This window comes from Bacillus rossius, chromosome 8 (genome assembly GCF_032445375.1).
Source record: "Bacillus rossius redtenbacheri isolate Brsri chromosome 8, Brsri_v3, whole genome shotgun sequence".
Lineage (NCBI taxonomy): Eukaryota > Metazoa > Arthropoda > Insecta > Phasmatodea > Bacillidae > Bacillus > Bacillus rossius.
Genome location: NC_086336.1, coordinates 1,809,044 through 1,827,839, shown reverse-complemented (window position 1 = coordinate 1,827,839; position 18,796 = coordinate 1,809,044). Strand labels below are relative to the sequence as shown.

At 44.6% G+C, this 18,796-nt stretch overlaps 1 protein-coding gene across 2 annotated transcripts in view; it reads right to left on the bottom strand.

The window, feature by feature from the left end:
- LOC134535448 (anaphase-promoting complex subunit 1) overlaps positions 1 to 12,118 on the bottom strand; it is a 74,334-nt gene extending 62,216 nt beyond the window's left edge. For both annotated transcript variants that reach the window (XM_063374554.1, XM_063374555.1), the window contains exons 1-8: positions 11,872 to 12,118; positions 10,408 to 10,548; positions 10,044 to 10,254; positions 9,726 to 9,820; positions 8,777 to 8,942; positions 7,300 to 7,430; positions 2,692 to 2,891; positions 1,290 to 1,529 (exon numbers count right to left, since the gene is read on the bottom strand). In XM_063374554.1, coding sequence (XP_063230624.1) covers positions 1,290 to 1,529; positions 2,692 to 2,891; positions 7,300 to 7,430; positions 8,777 to 8,942; positions 9,726 to 9,820; positions 10,044 to 10,254; positions 10,408 to 10,548; positions 11,872 to 11,895 — 1,208 coding nt within the window. In that variant the 5' untranslated portion in view covers positions 11,896 to 12,118. The remainder of the gene's footprint in view (positions 1 to 1,289; positions 1,530 to 2,691; positions 2,892 to 7,299; positions 7,431 to 8,776; positions 8,943 to 9,725; positions 9,821 to 10,043; positions 10,255 to 10,407; positions 10,549 to 11,871) is intronic.
- Positions 12,119 to 18,796: the final 6,678 nt, after the last annotated feature.

The window sequence follows — 18,796 nt, the reverse complement described above, 5'->3', positions numbered from 1 at the left end:
TCATTGTAGTGATGTTTTTCTCTTACTGTTCTCATGTTCCACCTGCGAAGTTGTTTTGGCAGATTTAAAAGAACAAAGAATGTGTTTGAAATTTTGTTTCCTGCTTGAAAAATCTGCAATGGAAGCTTATCAAATGCTTCAACAGGCTTTCAAGGAGGATGCTATGAGCCGCACAAAAGTTTTCAAGTGGTTTAAGTGCTTTAAACGTGGTGAGATGAGTGTTGAAGACCATGCTCGTTCTGGACGCCCTTCAACATCTTGAAACAATGAAAACATTGAAAAAATACGCCAAAAAATCAACGAGGATCATTGTTTCACGATCGACAAAATTTCAGAAGAGACAGGAGTTAGTTGGAGCTCGTGCCAGCGAATTTTGACTGAGGATTTGTAAATGAGATGTGTTGCCGCTAAATTTGTTCCTCGCCTTCTCAAACAGGATAAAAAAAAAACATTCGATTGAATTTGAGCTAGGACTTGAAAAAAGAGATTGAAAATTATTCAAACGTTTTGACCAAAGTCATTACAGGGATGAAAGTTGGTGTTACAGGTGTGACAAAGAAACCAAGCAAGCGTCAAGTGAGATTGAATGTTAAGACAATGATAATTGTCTTTTTTGATGTTTGTGGAATTGTGCACCGGATATTCGTTCCCCCTGGCCAGACTGCTATCCAGCACTTTTATTTGGAAGTTTTAAGACGTTTGCGAGAAGATGTGTGGAGGAAATGCCCGGGACTTTGGCAATCAGGTGACTGGTTCCTTCATCATGACCAGGTCCCCCACTGACCGTCTTGAGGGTGGACCGCTATTGGGCCTCTCAGGGGAGGTCTGTCATTCCCCACCCTTCGTATTCACCAGACCTAGCCCCGTGCGACTTTTGCCTGTTCCAGAGAATGAAGAAAAATTTAAAAGGGAAGCGTTTTGATAATGTTTTGATAACGTTTTGATAATGCGGTAAAAGCAGCTTCGCAAAGGGCATCGGAGGATATCAAAGTTGAAGAGTTCCTGAGGTGCTTCAAACAGAGTACTTTGAAGGTGACTGAAGGAATTTTGTAAAAAAAAGGTAATACATTTTTTTATGACAAAAAAAAAATATTTTTTCTGTCCTCCCTCATGTGATACATATAATTTACATCCAATAATTTCATATAAACTAAATAAGCCTTCACCCGCCTCTAAATTAATGTTTCAACTTGAAAATATCTGTTTTATTTGACATTAAAAGAGAATTTCCTACTGATATATCTGCATCACTAAGGAATACTAACTGAACAACTGCACCAGGCACTGACCTGGACACGCCGGCGCCCTCCTGCCAGACGTGCTGGAAGCACAGCTCGGGGCAGATGGGGCGGCTCGCCGCGGGGTCGCTCATCTCGCTGGTCATGAGGCGGGACTCGGCGGAGAGGCCCGGCGAGCCCGACCCCGGGCTGTTGGCCGGGGACAGCCAGGACGCGCCCAGCTGGGGCAGGCGCAGCACGCCCGACAGCCAGTCGGGGGGCGAGGCCAGCGGCGAGGGCGACTGCAGGTGGCTGCAACACCCCGCCTCCTCCAGCGCACTCTCACTCCGTGCCGAGAGCACGGCTCCCGACGGCAGACCTTCATCATCATTCATGACCGACCAGCAGTTAACCTGGTGCACCTTGGAGCACTCTGGAGCCTCCGGCAGTCGACCGGACCATCGGCACGCAACAAACAACACGATCCTGATGAAGGATCAGGTATGGCGCAGGGCAAATAACTATGTCAAAGTTGGGAGTTAAATTATTGCAAAAATTAAATACGTATTCACAAATATATAATAAAAAATGTTACCAATTCAAATTCAGGTCAGTAAATCGATTCCCCCCACGAAACTAATGTCAACCATGGTTCTTGACAGCTTTCTGAATCTATATTGATGGGAATTTTTAATTTTTTTAATGGACCTAGAACTAATGTTGCAAAATTGTAGGCAATCATCAACTGTGTGACAATTATTGGGATTCTGAGACTTACGACCACTAAAAATATTAAATCCCATTTGGGGGGAAAATGTTTTTATGCACACAGTCTTTTAACATTTACAATAAACATCAACACAGTAGACCAGTTTTAAAGCATAATCATTGCATGTGCATAAGTGTTGCATTGAATAATCACAGCATGCAGGCAACTTTAAGATAGTTTTTGTTAGGCTTAATATTAAGAAGTACATTGCTTAAAAAAATATTATTTTCAGAAAACTCAGAAAAATAAAATTTTTTAGAAAAAGAAAGATACAGTAAACTCCCTATTATCCGCACATGCTACGAAAAAATATAGCACATATGTAAAACTGTATAATATTATAAGTGAGCAAATTTGAACTCTACTGACGAGTGTACTGTGTGCAGTATACAGTAAAACGCCACAGGCCTTCTCTCTAAATTGTATCCTTGTTACGAAGTAAGTACCCAGCGCTTTTATGTTTACATTACTGAAATGTATTGTATGTTAATTATTCAGTAAAAATTCAAAATTTTTTTTTACTGTTTATTGTAACTTTTACTGTACATAAATTTTTAAGTTGAGATAATGTTTCCTTTTTTTGTTTCCCATTTTCGGCTTTTTTGCGGATTACTCGCGATTTTCACTATCCGCGGTGGCCCTGCCACTTAACTTTGCGGATGATCGGGAGTGTACTGACAACCCCTCTGAAGACGGGGAACGCACCTGAAGCCCTCGGCGGGGCTGTGGGAGCGCGCGGAGCTCTGCGGGCTGTAGCCGGCCAGCACGGCGCCGCGCCCGCTCAGCAGGGACAGGCGACGGCCCCGGGAGCTGGTGCTGTGGCCCGGGAAGCCGGCCGAGGCAGACGACGCCGACTGCTCCGTCGCCTCGTCCGGGCCCGCGAAGCCGCACACGTAGCGACACTCCTGCCCACACACGCACGGCGCTCTCACCCTCACACACCCTCACACGCCCACACACCTAGTGTCCACTGAAGGAGCCGAGCTCACGCTCACGACACTGGGTGTTCCGACGCCTCGTCCGGGCCCGCGAAGCCGCACACGTAGCGACACTCCTGCCCACACACGCACGGCGCTCTCACCCTCACACACCCTCACACACCCACACACCTGTAGTGGCCACTGAAGGAGCTGAGCTTACGCTCACGACACCGGGTGTTCCGACGCCTCGTCCGGGCCCGCGAAGCCGCACACGTAGCGACACTCCTGCCCACACACGCACGGCGCTCTCACCCTCACACACCCTCACACACCCACACACCTGTAGTGGCCACTGAAGGAGCTGAGCTTACGCTCACGACACCGGGTGTTCCGACGCCTCGTCCGGGCCCGCGAAGCCGCACACGTAGCGACACTCCTGCCCACACACGCACGGCGCTCTCACCCTCACACACCCTCACACGCCCACACACCTGTAGTGGCCACTGAAGGAGCTGAGCTTACGCTCACGACACCGGGTGTTCCGACGCCTCGTCCGGGCCCGCGAAGCCGCACACGTAGCGACACTCCTGCCCACACACGCACGGCGCTCTCACCCTCACACACCCTCACACGCCCACACACCTGTAGTGGCCACTGAAGGAGCTGAGCTTACGCTCACGACACCGGGTGTTCCGACGCCTCGTCCGGGCCCGCGAAGCCGCACACGTAGCGACACTCCTGCCCACACACGCACGGCGCTCTCACCCTCACACACCCTCACACGCCCACACACCTAGTGTCCACTGAAGGAGCCGAGCTCACGCTCACGACACTGGGTGTTCCGACGCCTCGTCCGGGCCCGCGAAGCCGCACACGTAGCGACACTCCTGCCCACACACGCACGGCGCTCTCACCCTCACACACCCTCACACACCCACACACCTGTAGTGGCCACTGAAGGAGCTGAGCTTACGCTCACGACACCGGGTGTTCCGACGCCTCGTCCGGGCCCGCGAAGCCGCACACGTAGCGACACTCCTGCCCACACACGCACGGCGCTCTCACCCTCACACACCCTCACACGCCCACACACCTGTAGTGGCCACTGAAGGAGCTGAGCTTACGCTCACGACACCGGGTGTTCCGACGCCTCGTCCGGGCCCGCGAAGCCGCACACGTAGCGACACTCCTGCCCACACACGCACGGCGCTCTCACCCTCACACACCCTCACACGCCCACACACCTGTAGTGGCCACTGAAGGAGCTGAGCTTACGCTCACGACACCGGGTGTTCCGACGCCTCGTCCGGGCCCGCGAAGCCGCACACGTAGCGACACTCCTGCCCACACACGCACGGCGCTCTCACCCTCACACACCCTCACACGCCCACACACCTGTAGTGGCCACTGAAGGAGCTGAGCTTACGCTCACGACACCGGGTGTTCCGACGCCTCGTCCGGGCCCGCGAAGCCGCACACGTAGCGACACTCCTGCCCACACACGCACGGCGCTCTCACCCTCACACACCCTCACACACCCACACACCTAGTGTCCACTGAAGGAGCCGAGCTCACGCTCACGACACTGGGTGTTCCGACGCCTCGTCCGGGCCCGCGAAGCCGCACACGTAGCGACACTCCTGCCCACACACGCACGGCGCTCTCACCCTCACACACCCTCACACACCCACACACCTGTAGTGGCCACTGAAGGAGCTGAGCTTACGCTCACGACACCGGGTGTTCCGACGCCTCGTCCGGGCCCGCGAAGCCGCACACGTAGCGACACTCCTGCCCACACACGCACGGCGCTCTCACCCTCACACACCCTCACACGCCCACACACCTGTAGTGGCCACTGAAGGAGCTGAGCTTACGCTCACGACACCGGGTGTTCCGACGCCTCGTCCGGGCCCGCGAAGCCGCACACGTAGCGACACTCCTGCCCACACACGCACGGCGCTCTCACCCTCACACACCCTCACACGCCCACACACCTGTAGTGGCCACTGAAGGAGCTGAGCTTACGCTCACGACACCGGGTGTTCCGACGCCTCGTCCGGGCCCGCGAAGCCGCACACGTAGCGACACTCCTGCCCACACACGCACGGCGCTCTCACCCTCACACACCCTCACACGCCCACACACCTGTAGTGGCCACTGAAGGAGCTGAGCTTACGCTCACGACACCGGGTGTTCCGACGCCTCGTCCGGGCCCGCGAAGCCGCACACGTAGCGACACTCCTGCCCACACACGCACGGCGCTCTCACCCTCACACACCCTCACACGCCCACACACCTGTAGTGGCCACTGAAGGAGCTGAGCTTACGCTCACGACACCGGGTGTTCCGACGCCTTGTCCGGGCCCGCGAAGCCGCACACGTAGCGACACTCCTGCCCACACACGCACGGCGCTCTCACCCTCACACACCCTCACACGCCCACACACCTGTAGTGGCCACTGAAGGAGCTGAGCTTACGCTCACGACACCGGGTGTTCCGACGCCTCGTCCGGGCCCGCGAAGCCGCACACGTAGCGACACTCCTGCCCACACACGCACGGCGCTCTCACCCTCACACACCCTCACACGCCCACACACCTGTAGTGGCCACTGAAGGAGCTGAGCTTACGCTCACGACACCGGGTGTTCCGACGGTCCAGCGGCAAACTCCAATCTGTGTGCTCGGGCTCTTCCGACGGAGTTAAAAAATTACACTATCGGCACACAACACGAGTCAGCCTAACACTTTAACTTTTACTCTTACCTCTCAACATCTTTGCTCCAGCCCAACGCACAACTCGGTTACCATGGTGACAGTGCCACCCAAGTAAGCCCCACACGATCGTTAACGCCCGCTTGAAAACCATACAGTGTGGCCTATCAGAACTATCCGGCCGAGCACGGTCCCCCTCTGCCCACGCTCGCGGCCAGAGTCCTCCTGCAGCACCGGCGGACGAACAGAGCAGTCCACAGAGTACCAACAGTGCTCTCCCTAGAACTTCAACTTGACGACAATCAAGAGTTCACAACCGTGACAATATTTTAAGTTGTATTAAATATTTTCCCATAGTTTTCAGTTGATATTTTACACAGTACGTACATACTGTCTATAGCATGGAATAAGTTCTACTATGTAAATACTTGTTCATGGAATATATCCAACAATTTTAAACGCAGTAATCTAACCAGAGTGTGTCACTGGAGACTACTACAGACCACACACCGCTGCTCCAGACCACACACCGCCGCTCCAGACCACACACCGCCGCTACAGACCACACACCGCTGCTCCAGACCACACACCGCTGCTACAGACCACACACCGCTGCTACAGACCACACACCGCTGCTACAGACCACACACCGCTGCTACAGACCACGCACCGCTGCTACAGACCACACACCGCTGCTACAGACCACACACCGCTGCTACAGACCACACACCGCTGCTACAGACCACACACCGCTGCTACAGACCACACACCGCTGCTCCAGACCACACACCGCTGCTCCAGACCACACACCGCTGCTCCAGACCACACACCGCTGCTACAGACCACACACCGCTGCTACAGACCACACACCGCTGCTACAGACCACACACCGCTGCTACAGACCACACACCGCTGCTACATACCACGAACCGCTGCTACAGACCACACACCGCTGCTACAGACCACACACCGCTGCTACAGACCACACACCGCTGCTACAGACCACACACCGCTGCTACAGACCACACACCGCTGCTACAGACCACACACCGCTGCTCCAGACCACACACCGCTGCTACAGACCACACACCGCTGCTCCAGACCACACACCGCTGCTACAGACCACACACCGCTGCTCCAGACCACACACCGCTGCTACAGACCACACACCGCTGCTCCAGACCACACACCGCTGCTACAGACCACACACCGCTGCTCCAGACCACACACCGCTGCTACAGACCACACACCGCTGCTCCAGACCACACACCGCTGCTACAGACCACACACCGCTGCTACAGACCACACACCGCTGCTCCAGACCACACACCGCTGCTACAGACCACACACCGCTGCTACAGACCACACACCGCTGCTCCAGACCACACACCGCTGCTACAGACCACACACCGCTGCTACAGACCACACACCGCTGCTACAGACCACACACCGCTGCTACAGACCACACACCGCTGCTACAGACCACACACCGCTGCTACAGACCACACACCGCTGCTACAGACCACACACCGCTGCTACAGACCACACACCGCTGCTACAGACCACACACCGCTACTACAGACCACACACCACTACTCCATAGCTGCTCTCACGCTCCGCACCGTGTTAAAATACAGAGAGCCGAGAGCTACATGAGACACACACTTGAATCCTCACCTCGGGTTGGGCCTTGCGTATCTTCCAAATACTGTGTGCTCCCAGCTTGGAATCATACACCATGCACACAGACGGGTTTTCACTCACAAAAACAATGTTCACAGATGGGTCATTCATGTAGGACAAACCACCTGCAAAAAAAAAATATATTAACATTAGTCAGCTGTTTCCATTTGTTATTTTTTTTGTACACAAACTCAGACCCAAACACACACATGCATACACACACACACACACACACACGCACGCACGCACGCACACGAACACAGATATAAAGTAAATTTTTTGGTTATAAAAATTTCACCCATGTTCACCAGACATAATGCCAAGTGATTTTTATCCTTTGGGTCTTTATAAAAGACTGTATCTACGTTCCACTGCTACCTGATGATTTGCCAGAGTTGAGACGCAGAATTGAAAAGGCTATTGCTTCCGTTACTCCGGACTTGATAACCAAAGTGTGGGAAGAATTAGTCTTTAGGTTGGATATATGCCGTATAACTACCGGTGTACATTATGTACATTTGTAATAAAAACTAGGTTCGTTTTCCTTCAATTTGTTGTCAATAGTCTAAATTAAACCGTTATAATATACCATTGAAACTGGAATATTCTTTCATGGACAACCTATATATATAGCCTAGTTTTTAAGTTAGCCAGAGACCTTCCTAACAAAAAAAATCATTGGAATCCATAAAAAAGTTTTTGATTGATGATAATGATGCTGGGACAAACAGACAAAAATTATAAAAACTTATGTTTTTAGTTCTCATTCTCAAACATAAATAGCCATTTGCAATTGTTTTTTTTTTTAAATTTCATCCAATGTACAGACTTTTTTCCTCGAAAATTATGATTAGTATTGTTACGAACGCGAGAGACCAGACTGCGATGCCAGGTTCGGAGCTGGCTGGCAGCCCTGCACGGCCACGTGCCGTCCACTGACGTGAGGCATGCCACGCGCAAGGGTCGTCGCTACCCCCCTTCCCCTCTGCTCCAAGCGCATCGTCCTGCCTCGGTGCCGTTATCTATCGCTGAGCGGCCTCGGGAATTCCGCGGGCCGCCGCGTGAACGAGCGATGCTATTCTCGATGCATCGAGGCGTCGGGTCGGCCCGCAATGACGCGACTCGTCTCAGCTGTTCTCGTCTGTTCGAGAAGGACGCGAGAGTTAGTGGCGAGAGTTCAGTGAGGAGTACGGGCTGTGGAACCTGACAGACACTGAGTGACTTGGGAACAAACATTTACAAGTGAGAGTAATTGGTGATCAGGCATTTTTAAGTAAGAGTATTTATTAGTGATGTAAATATTAATAATCAATAAAACTGTGAAAGAAACATAATTGGACTATCTCTTACGAACCCAGTATTTTCCCCCCATACATCATTATAAAAGTCGTAACAGTATGGATATACGTAGATTACAAACATGCAAATTTGTCTAGAACTAAAGGAATAGAGACAATTCAAAACACAATACCATGTTTTCCAATGACAGGAGTAATCTCATCCAGCGGATGAAGCAAGGAAAATATTGTGGACAGCTGCGGCTGTTCAGTGTCGTTGAAGTAATCCTTACTGGACGTGTTCGCGTGGGTTGTCCGTTCCAAAATAAGACCATACTTGCACGCCCACACGTGAGACACCTGCACAGAAAAAACATATGTATCTTAACTATAGTGTCTTGTGTCTCACACTCAGTGTGGAGTACAGAGTAAATGGTGTCATCGTTGCCAGACTGATATTACTCAGGTGTTTTGCATTTAAAATCTTAAGTGTAACATCATTGTTAAACATTGTTTGTAATAAATTTTTAATATTTTTTTCAAATTTACTATTAGTTTAATTTTCTAAGACCATAAACTAGTGTCTCTTGAAATATTTATTCCAGTTTAATTAATACTGAAACTAAATAAAAATTCAATACTAAACATTAGTGATGAGTCTAATCCTAATTTTCTAAAATCCAAACTTCAAATTTGAAACTAGGTTTCAAAAGGAAACAATAAGTAATGTACTACACATGAAAAGAAAAAGAAAAATTATTAAATAAATGTCATAACAATTTAGAATTGTTCTATGCAACTTCAAAGAGAAAAATTACTTTAAATTCTTTTTAAAAAATTAAAAATTCCCTACTTACTTACTACCGAAAATCTACTTTTGTTTACAGTTGCTTTGCTAATAAAAGTAGTTGCTTTTAAAACGAGTTACTTTTCTTAATTAAGCCTTACTACTGGGACGTGATACAACAAAGTGAAGGCACCTCGTGGGATTACACTTCAGAAGGCCGACTTCCGAAGTCAACAACTAAAACTACTGTAACATTGCAAAACCATTATCAAACAGAAACACATGTTCCAAGAGTGAGGTGAATGCTACTCAGCGCCCACATCCATGAAGCATGCGCCAGACGGAACCAGGCTTACTTCGAACTGCAGGTAGACGATGTAGTCCTCTCCCTCCGCCGTGAACACTCGGATGCTGTCTGCATCGACCAAGCAGATGCACGGGATAGGGTCTCCTGAAACCAACGTGCCGCTCGCTAGACGACGGTCCCCCGTGCCTCAAGCGACCCTCACGCAGACAGGCGTACCAGGTCGAGTATTCGCAGTTTAATGTTCACACTAATTGGCTGGTGAAATGAGTGTGGGTGGAGTTTTCTGTAAAGTAATTTTGAAGACGGAGGGATTGGAAATGCCTGGTGATGTGTAACTGGACCGGGAACGACGGAGGTTTGCACGCACCGACCGGCTCGTCTGCGCCCGAGGTGCGGAAGCTGCACCACAGGGCGTGCCTGATGCGCGTCTCGCAGGAGTAGCAGCACTGCAGCACGGCACTGCCGGGGTGCGCGGAGAAGGCGCGGCGACTCCACACGGCCGTCTTGCCGCTCACGTACAGCTCCTCCTCGCACTGGGGGTCGTCGGGACCGGCGCGCAGCACCCAGCGCTCCGACTGCTGAAACCACGTCTCACCTCACTACACACTTCTGGGATCTACTTGCAAGAAACTGTCATCACTTACGGCCTTCTGTTTAAAGGATAAGCAGTACGAAGTACCTAGGGCTTGTTGAAGATAGCCAACTGTTTGGGGGGCAGCAGTGGGGAATACCTGGGGCTCGTCTGAGATGGCCACCTGGCTGAGGCGGTGCAGCAGGTGAGACTCTGGGTGCAGCACCGGGGGCTGGGTACTCGGCGGGAACACTTCTCCCGGGTGTCTCTCCAACTGCTGCCGGCCAAACGGACTGAACTCCTGCAACACCACACCCACGCTTCGCTCTCTTCCTTCCAGAACTGTGCTGGTTTCATACTGTTGAACCACTACTGGCGCTAAGAGCTGACTTAGGCTATTTACCTTATTGACGAATTCAAGTTAAAGCCTTGAGAGTTACTTAAATCTACCAAGTATTTCAATTCAATAACTCCTAAACAGCTCCATTTAATCATCATTAGTTGACATAAACTTTTGTTTTATTTCTTTCCCAATTTTAATATAACATAACTATTTTATGTAAGCTTGAATGCTTAATGACGAACTTAATGAAAATTTGTATTTGTATGTAAAACACAATATTCAAGTTTATATTGTTTCAGTCCAGTGAGTCAAAACAACTATGAAATAGATAATTTTATAGTTTATCTTAATTTTCCTTTTATTTTGTTGACGATTAATCGTTAAAGAATTATATTGTCATGCAATCATTGTTTACTGACCTCAAGCAAACAGTTGATTGTTCATCTGCTAAAATAAAATTATTTCCCTGCAATTTAAATTGTTGTCAATTTTATTCTTGGTGAGAAATAAAATGCTATCAAACAGAGTTGTATTTATTCTGAAATAATTCATTAATTTGGCTACTTCCTCTTGCACCTGCTTAATCAAATTTTGAAATCCTCCAAATTATTTTCTTACTGAATTGACTTCATGAACCCATTTCTTTTATATGTTAGATACTGTAAGAGCCCACAGAATATTATCATCGGCATTATCACTTGAATACCATGGCATATGTCTCTCCCGACATCGCAAAATAGACAATACTGTGAGGTCAACTGACAGCAGCGAACATCGCAAACATCGCGTAGCTTTCCGTGTACCTAACCTCGTCTTATGACTGTGGTCCAATTCTCTGGAAAAGTACACTCAAGCAAACTCTTGTCACCACTATGTGCAATTTTACTGTCCCAACTCTAAGGAGAGAAAACTAAAAGGAGAATGGGCAAAGTGTAAACTCGCTGCACACATATACACTACGTTTTTGCAGCCATTTATGTTTTTGAAACGTAATTGAACTATTTGGCTGTTAAAAATATTTACGAAATAAAAAAATATCTTATTTGAATTGTAATTATTTTTAAAAAAAAAATTTCCGTGAAAATGTATCGGTGGTTAAGAAGCGCCGCCATATTGATGACGTCAATATTATGGTATCAGGATCTAGACTTCTCCCGTGCCAGAAGTACAGTGCCCAAATTCTGTATTTGGTACATGGTCAACTACAGTTAGGAAATAGGGCTGCGGCATCAAGTAAACCTCATCTATTTAGAAACTAATGTAAAAATCAAATTCAATCACCTTAGGTTCGGAGGCAGCAATCATTATTTCCTCTTTTTCATCCAGATTTGCAACAGTTGTTTACTACACAAGAAATCTAACCTAACACATTCATTTAATAAAAGTCCAGTTCAAAAAACTTTATTATTTTGTTAATGAGATAACTGCTACTATATGATCGTTTCTTTTTCAAGGTACAGAAAAACTCAAAAAGACAAAAAATATTTAAAAATCACATTTACATCACACAAAGCTTAGCTTCCCGGTTAGAACGTAATTCATTTCACAGCTCTTTTGTTATGGTAATTTAAGCTTTGATATATAAAACAGCCATATTTATCATGCTTCAGCTAGAGGTTGGGTGACTTCTGCTTCCATTTGAGTGGTGAGTGTAGGCTGCAAAAAATTGGCTTTGAAAGCTCATATTAAATATTTCTCTCTTATTCCAATCAATGAATATAAACTTATATTTTATGTAATGTAAATCACTATTGTGGCATGTTTGAAATTTAAGGTGTAAAAATAGTTTACAGACATGTGATTGTAGGTACACTTATGTTCAGAGAACATAGAATTAATTGTATGACAAAATGGTTTTTGCAAGTAAAATTTAAATTTCTAGGCACAGCAAATTATCTTTTATGTAATAGTTTTGAAGTATGTAATTTCTTAAAATATAAATGTTTAACTTAGTAAGAAATGTTTATTATAGAAAAGAAAATTTCTCATCTATGTAGTTCATCTCATGTAGGCTTGTCTCCTGCGAAGAGATGTGGCAGATGTCTTTTGGCAGTACCTGGTTATATGTTGTTGCCCAGCAACGATCATTATGCCCTTCGCCTGCTCTCTCATTAAGAGAACTCTACTACAGGGAGGTTAATAGTGGGTCATTATGCCCATGTGGCTTACCAATGAGCATTACCCATGCTGAAAAAATTATGCCATACAGGGTAGCCTGAACCCTCACTGACCTAAGTGGGTACACCTGCCATCACACGCGGTCGAACCTAGTGAGGGCTGGCATGAGGTTGTAGATATTGATGATCCGGAAGGGCACCAGGCTAGCTTGTGATGTCTTATCAAAGGTGCTGTGTGGGTCTTAGGCCCCAGTGTGTCTCAATAGGTTCGTAGGCGGTGATTTTCCCTGTAGAGGAACTGGCTAGCTAGGTGGTGATGCACTCCCTCGTCCACTTAGTATACCGGTCTTGATAAGAGGCTTTAAACAAAAATGGAAAATAATTATAGGCATTTGTAACACATGACGTCGTCCGACCGAAGGCCACCCTAAAGCCCGACCTGCAACCGCCAGTATCCGACCCCACTAACGGAACGCACCCCTAGCCGGGCCCACCCGAGTCAGGCGAACACCGGAACTGAAAGTAGAATTAAAGTACATGCCCTAATCAACCAAACACCACGGTTCCTGTACATTATAAATTCAACGTAATTTAATGATAACATCACTTTTAATTAAAAACCCTGTCCAAGGGAAGTGCGACGTAGAAATGCCCGGGTCACTCACGTGTGAGTTTTTAGGTATTAATACATTTGTGAGTGCTCCCCTTGCGGCCTTCAGCCTAAATTAAATAAAGTAGTGTGTGAAGTAATTATAACCTCCCCAACTTTTGTGTATCATTCGCCACTGGAGCAGTCAACAAGTAACATGATTATCAGAGCGAGACAGGCTGGATTATACTCGGGACACTAAGGAAGCTGTTGAATGGATTGTAGTTTTGGAGAACAAGGGGATGACAGTGGCGCTTCTTTTGCAAATAACTAGGACACATCTGGCGCGAGTGTTCGAATTGTGGTAGGAAATCCTTGAGAGAAGGACAGCAGCGATGGAATAAGAGAAGTATCTTCTGCTACGACGAAGAAGAGGTCGCCCACAATGTTTCGCATGTCGAGAAAGAGGGCATGACCCGCATGGCTGCCTGAATCATGTGAGGAAACCGAAGTAGGAAGGACATCGATATGACATGGAATTAAGGAGGGTGACAACTTGTAGGTTTTTAGGAGCAGGAAGTCGCCTACAGTTTTCTGCGTGCCGATGAGGGCATGTTCATTGGAGATGTCCAGAGTGGGAACATATCCAAGTTAGTTGCCCGATTTAAAGGGAAGGAAATAATTAAGCACATTCGCAGTTGCTGTTTTAATTGGCACTTTGCTGTTCCACATGGTGTCGAGCACCGATACGATTTAACATTACACTTAAAACACTAAGGGCCGGTTTTATGACCTCCGGCTAAAGTTCCGGCTAAAATTTAACCGCAGGCTAGCTCTTATTTCGGTTTTATGACTCCCTGTTAACGTCTACCTTCCAGCTAAAGTTCCGGCTAACCTAGCGGGTGGATGAACCGGCCGCTAGCTGCTTAACCGGAGGCTAAGCAACAGAAAATAAAATGGCGATGTATCAGGCGAGGTTAGTTGTTGATAGTGATGATGACTATTTGAGGAATTCTATTGAATATTTGCAGGATGCAATGGAATAATTTATTACTAAATGTAAAATGCTTCGCCGTATTCGTCAAAGTTTTATTAAAAATTACATGGCATGAAAGTGTAGTCACGCTTTTCTATTTTCGTCGAGTCGTGTATTATTATTTGACTTTAATTGATCACGAAGTACATAAACGTATACTATGTATATAAACTTAAATGTTCCTGCTTAAGAATATGTGTAAAAAAGTGAAATTTAAAATTGCAAAACGAGGGTTATTATTACCTACCTATAAAATGCGTGTTTTCGTGGAAGTTGTATCTGTGAATTTTTATTCGTAATACAGAGGACATACCTATGCCGGGAATGAAATGCACTTCATACGACTTCAGACGTGGTTCTAATTCAATGAATACAATTGAATGTGAAAATATATGTTACCCAATTATCCCTTCCCTATCTTACAAGCCATTAGGTACTTATTATCTACCTGCCACACAAGTGCAAAACGAAAACAGCACTGGAATTATTCTGTTTACCGTATCCAAATTTATCCCTTGATCTTATCGGCATGACCCTTTATATGTTGGTCTTGTTTTACATTATACTTGCTGTTTTAATTTAGAATGTTGAAAAATCCTGTACATAACACAAAATACCTAACATATCACGATGCAAACAAATTATGTCAGGTCTTGTAAAAATATATTTCTTTCGTATACATTTTACAATCATAATTATTTCCCCAGTGAATATGTCTAGGATCTCTCGACCTACTAAATTAAAACAGCAAGCATCCTATACCACAAACTAATTCCATCAGGATCGGATTAATTTGGATATGCGATACGAAACTATTAGTACAAAAATGAAACCTACACCAGTGAAATGAAAATCGACAAGTATTTTCCCGAAACGGGGTCTATATTATTTTATTATGAAATAAATTTATGAAAGAAATAAGTGTTCTCTAGCAAAAATGTCATCCCTATTTATTTGTTGGTATAGAATTACTTCGTTAATTTTGGCTTAATATATAACCTAACAAAATCATGTGTTTCAATACAAGAGTAAAGTTGAAAACACACGGTTTTGAATCGTAAATTGTAATTTTATGGTTTAATACAAAGCAGGTTTGACGTCAAAGTAATTTTTGGTTAATTTAATTATATCTTTTTTGCAAGATAAAGTTCGCGGCATATTTCTTACTGCAGCTGTAAACATTCCGAATCACAATACAAACAAACAGCTGACTAACATTCTACCAGAAAAAATAACTGTCTTGCAACAAAAGTTACCAAATTCTGTTTTATTTCATTACCAACACACCCATTATTACACCACACGCTTCGTCAGGTTCCGGTTAGCCAACCGCAGGCTAAGTATGGGTCATAATACACCCCTCTTTCGTTAACCGGAGGCTAGCCTTACCTGGAGGCTAGCTAACCTGAGGATTTAGCCGGAGGTCATAATATCGGCCCTAAGCAAACACGTTGCACTTTATTGTTAAGGAATACATGATCTCAATGGAAGTCTCACTAAGTGAAGTTCTAGTTGGAGGCGGCCAACCCCGAATGTTTTATAACCCATGACTTGTCCTGGCTGTATGAAGTGTGAATCTATGTTAGTTAGTAAATGGTTCGTTGTGGCCAGCAGGCAAATGCACGACTGAATTACTAGAAACTTTACACTGGAGTCGGCCAGTCTCGTAAATTAGCTGACCCCGCAGAATGGTCATGTTGCAGGTTGGCGGTTGGGATAAGGCCAGTTCTGCATAAATGAGCCAAGGATGCATGGGGAGCTGCAAAATGAAGTTAGGTTAGATTAATTATAATTACCAAAATGACGAATCAGTGAATTACCAAAATGCAGGCTCCTCAAGGGACAGCACGCCCACCTTGAGGCATAGCCTGAAGAAGACTGTTGGAAGATGGCGGCAGTATGGGAGGGGGCAGCAACAATGTGCCAAACTGCGCCAAAGAGGATAAAAATTATTTAGATAAAACTTACAAGCTTAACACAAGCTTTGAATGTACACTGGGGTGCTAAAGCCCACCCCACACGATGCCCATTTTCTGCTATAACTTCTGTTATACCCATGGGTATAAAAATTTTCATAAAAATTTGTATAGCAGAACCGCAGAAAGATTTCTTAACTCCATACACACGATAATTACCTAGAATGCTAACAGAAAACCAGCCAACGCAGTTGCCGACCAAAGCAAACATATCAGGGGAGGATAAACCTGTCGAAGTCAACTTATCAAAATACTGAAAAAAAAAGTGAAAGTTACACCTGTTTGTGTTAAAAATTATGTAACTTGCGGAAATATTATTTGATATTTTATCTTATATTTTTCATTTGCAAATAAATAACAAAATTGTTTTAGTATTTAAAAACAAATTAAGAGCAATTTTGGAATTACAAATATATTTTTAAGTTGTAGGTTAATTTCAAAATCTAAAAATATATAAATTTAAATGATACAAGGGACATTGGGTTTACTAAATGTAGTTTATGTACGGTTTAAATTCTAATATTAATTTAATTATACAGTTAATCAAGCTAATTTCATTGTAATAGTAAAAAAAATGCTACCGATTCATATATGTTATATATAAGATTTATTGATTACTTATATATTTAACTACATAATTAGAGGAATTGTAACTAATATTTTTTGTAACCCAGTGAGACAAATAAACACGCACATACCGCGTAATAAATTTAAATCTTAGGTGAAGAAAAACATTTTGCATGTTTTTTTTTTTACCCTCACAGGTGTGTCGCTATGAAGTATCAGTTTATTCATTATTAATTTATGGACACTCGTTTCTTAATAAACGTTGGCGTTTTAATTATAAAATTAACTTTTGGTTTAAATTATTTGTGAACATGTGATTTTACTTTACTTTTTTAAAAGTAAAAATAAATCTAGGTACGTAGTACTATGAATAAAATCAATGGACTGAGACACCTAAATGTAGTTAATAATATATCATAAATTAATTATAATAATTTATATTTGCAGAAAGCACAGTATGTACAATTTAATTATCTGTTATTTAAAAAAAACTAAAAAAAAAATTGGACTGATGAGGATTCGAACCACATTCAAAATCACCCTTCTACCGCTGCCATCGTGCCCTTCGCCACTACGCTACCGCAACTTCTACTCATGTGATAGGAGATAATGGGTAATATACAAGCAACGTATTTTCATAACGTATTTTAAAATTTCCGATTACTTCTTTCTGTGGCAATTTCAGCTTAACAAATATATTCCATAGTAGTTTTACTATTATAAAGTTTCATTTGGCATACCATTACATTTGTTACGTCCCTTAATGTTGACAATACAGACTATATACGGGGTTATATTGCAACACGTGGGTCCGCCATCTTGACGGCTCCAGCTCGTGGGTATAGCCGTTGCCTACGAGATTGGGAAGGCCTTCGCATCAATGATTTCCAGGTGGAACATTGAATGTAGTTCGCTCAACGCCGCTAGAGCGCAGGTGTTTACACTGTAAATTAACACATGGCTTATGACATGAAATGTCGAATTGTTGATGAAAGAACATTTTCCTGGACTTTATTTGTTAGCCGTGTGCAAGAAAGTGGACTTTACCGGTTATAAGTTGCGAGAAATTAATGATTTCGACTATTTTGCATGTACTTTGGTAATATAATATTCTAAAGAGTTATTTGATATAATGGTGCAAAATGATGAAAACATTGCATTATAAACGCTGTTCTAGTTCGTTTGGCTATGGATTTAATGATTTTGATGTGTAAAACTCTTTAGAATCGCTGCACACTGTATAAAGACATACATTTACTTATTTATTTATATTTTAAGATGGTGTATTGATGTATACCATTTTGCAAAAGTGATTCCTCACAGGTGACTGGCATTTCATTTCATCAGTTTCCAACAAATTGTGATTTGCGTGACAAATGGCTTAAAGTCATTTCACGACAGGAAAGTCCTGATAGCAGTGATAAATGGCAGCCTTCAGCTAGGTCAGTTGTCTGCAGCAAACATTTTAGTAATGAATGCTTTCGTATTTCTACTAAAAACAAGAGACTACTTGCGAATTCTGTTCCTACTATTTTCCCTGGGTATCCATCATACATGGTTGAAAATAAAAAACAAGCCCGTAACTTCCCAAAAAGAGGACACACGATTGTGCATTCCCTCAACAAAGAAGTACTATTACAGAACAGTGCTGTAACTCAGACATTGCAGATAGCGATGCGAATTTTAATGCAAATTCTGTTTCAGTTCAAATTGATCTAGACAAAATCAAATGTCGATGTTCACATAAAGTGGTTGCAAAGAAATATTCGTCACACATCATTGTAAAAAAGAATAAAATAATCACCAAATTACGAGCAAAAAATAAAGAAATAGGAAGACAGTTAAAAGAAAAAATAAAGTTTCCCATGCTGAAAAATTGTATTCCAATTTAATCGCAGCTATAAATGCTAATAGTTTGAAA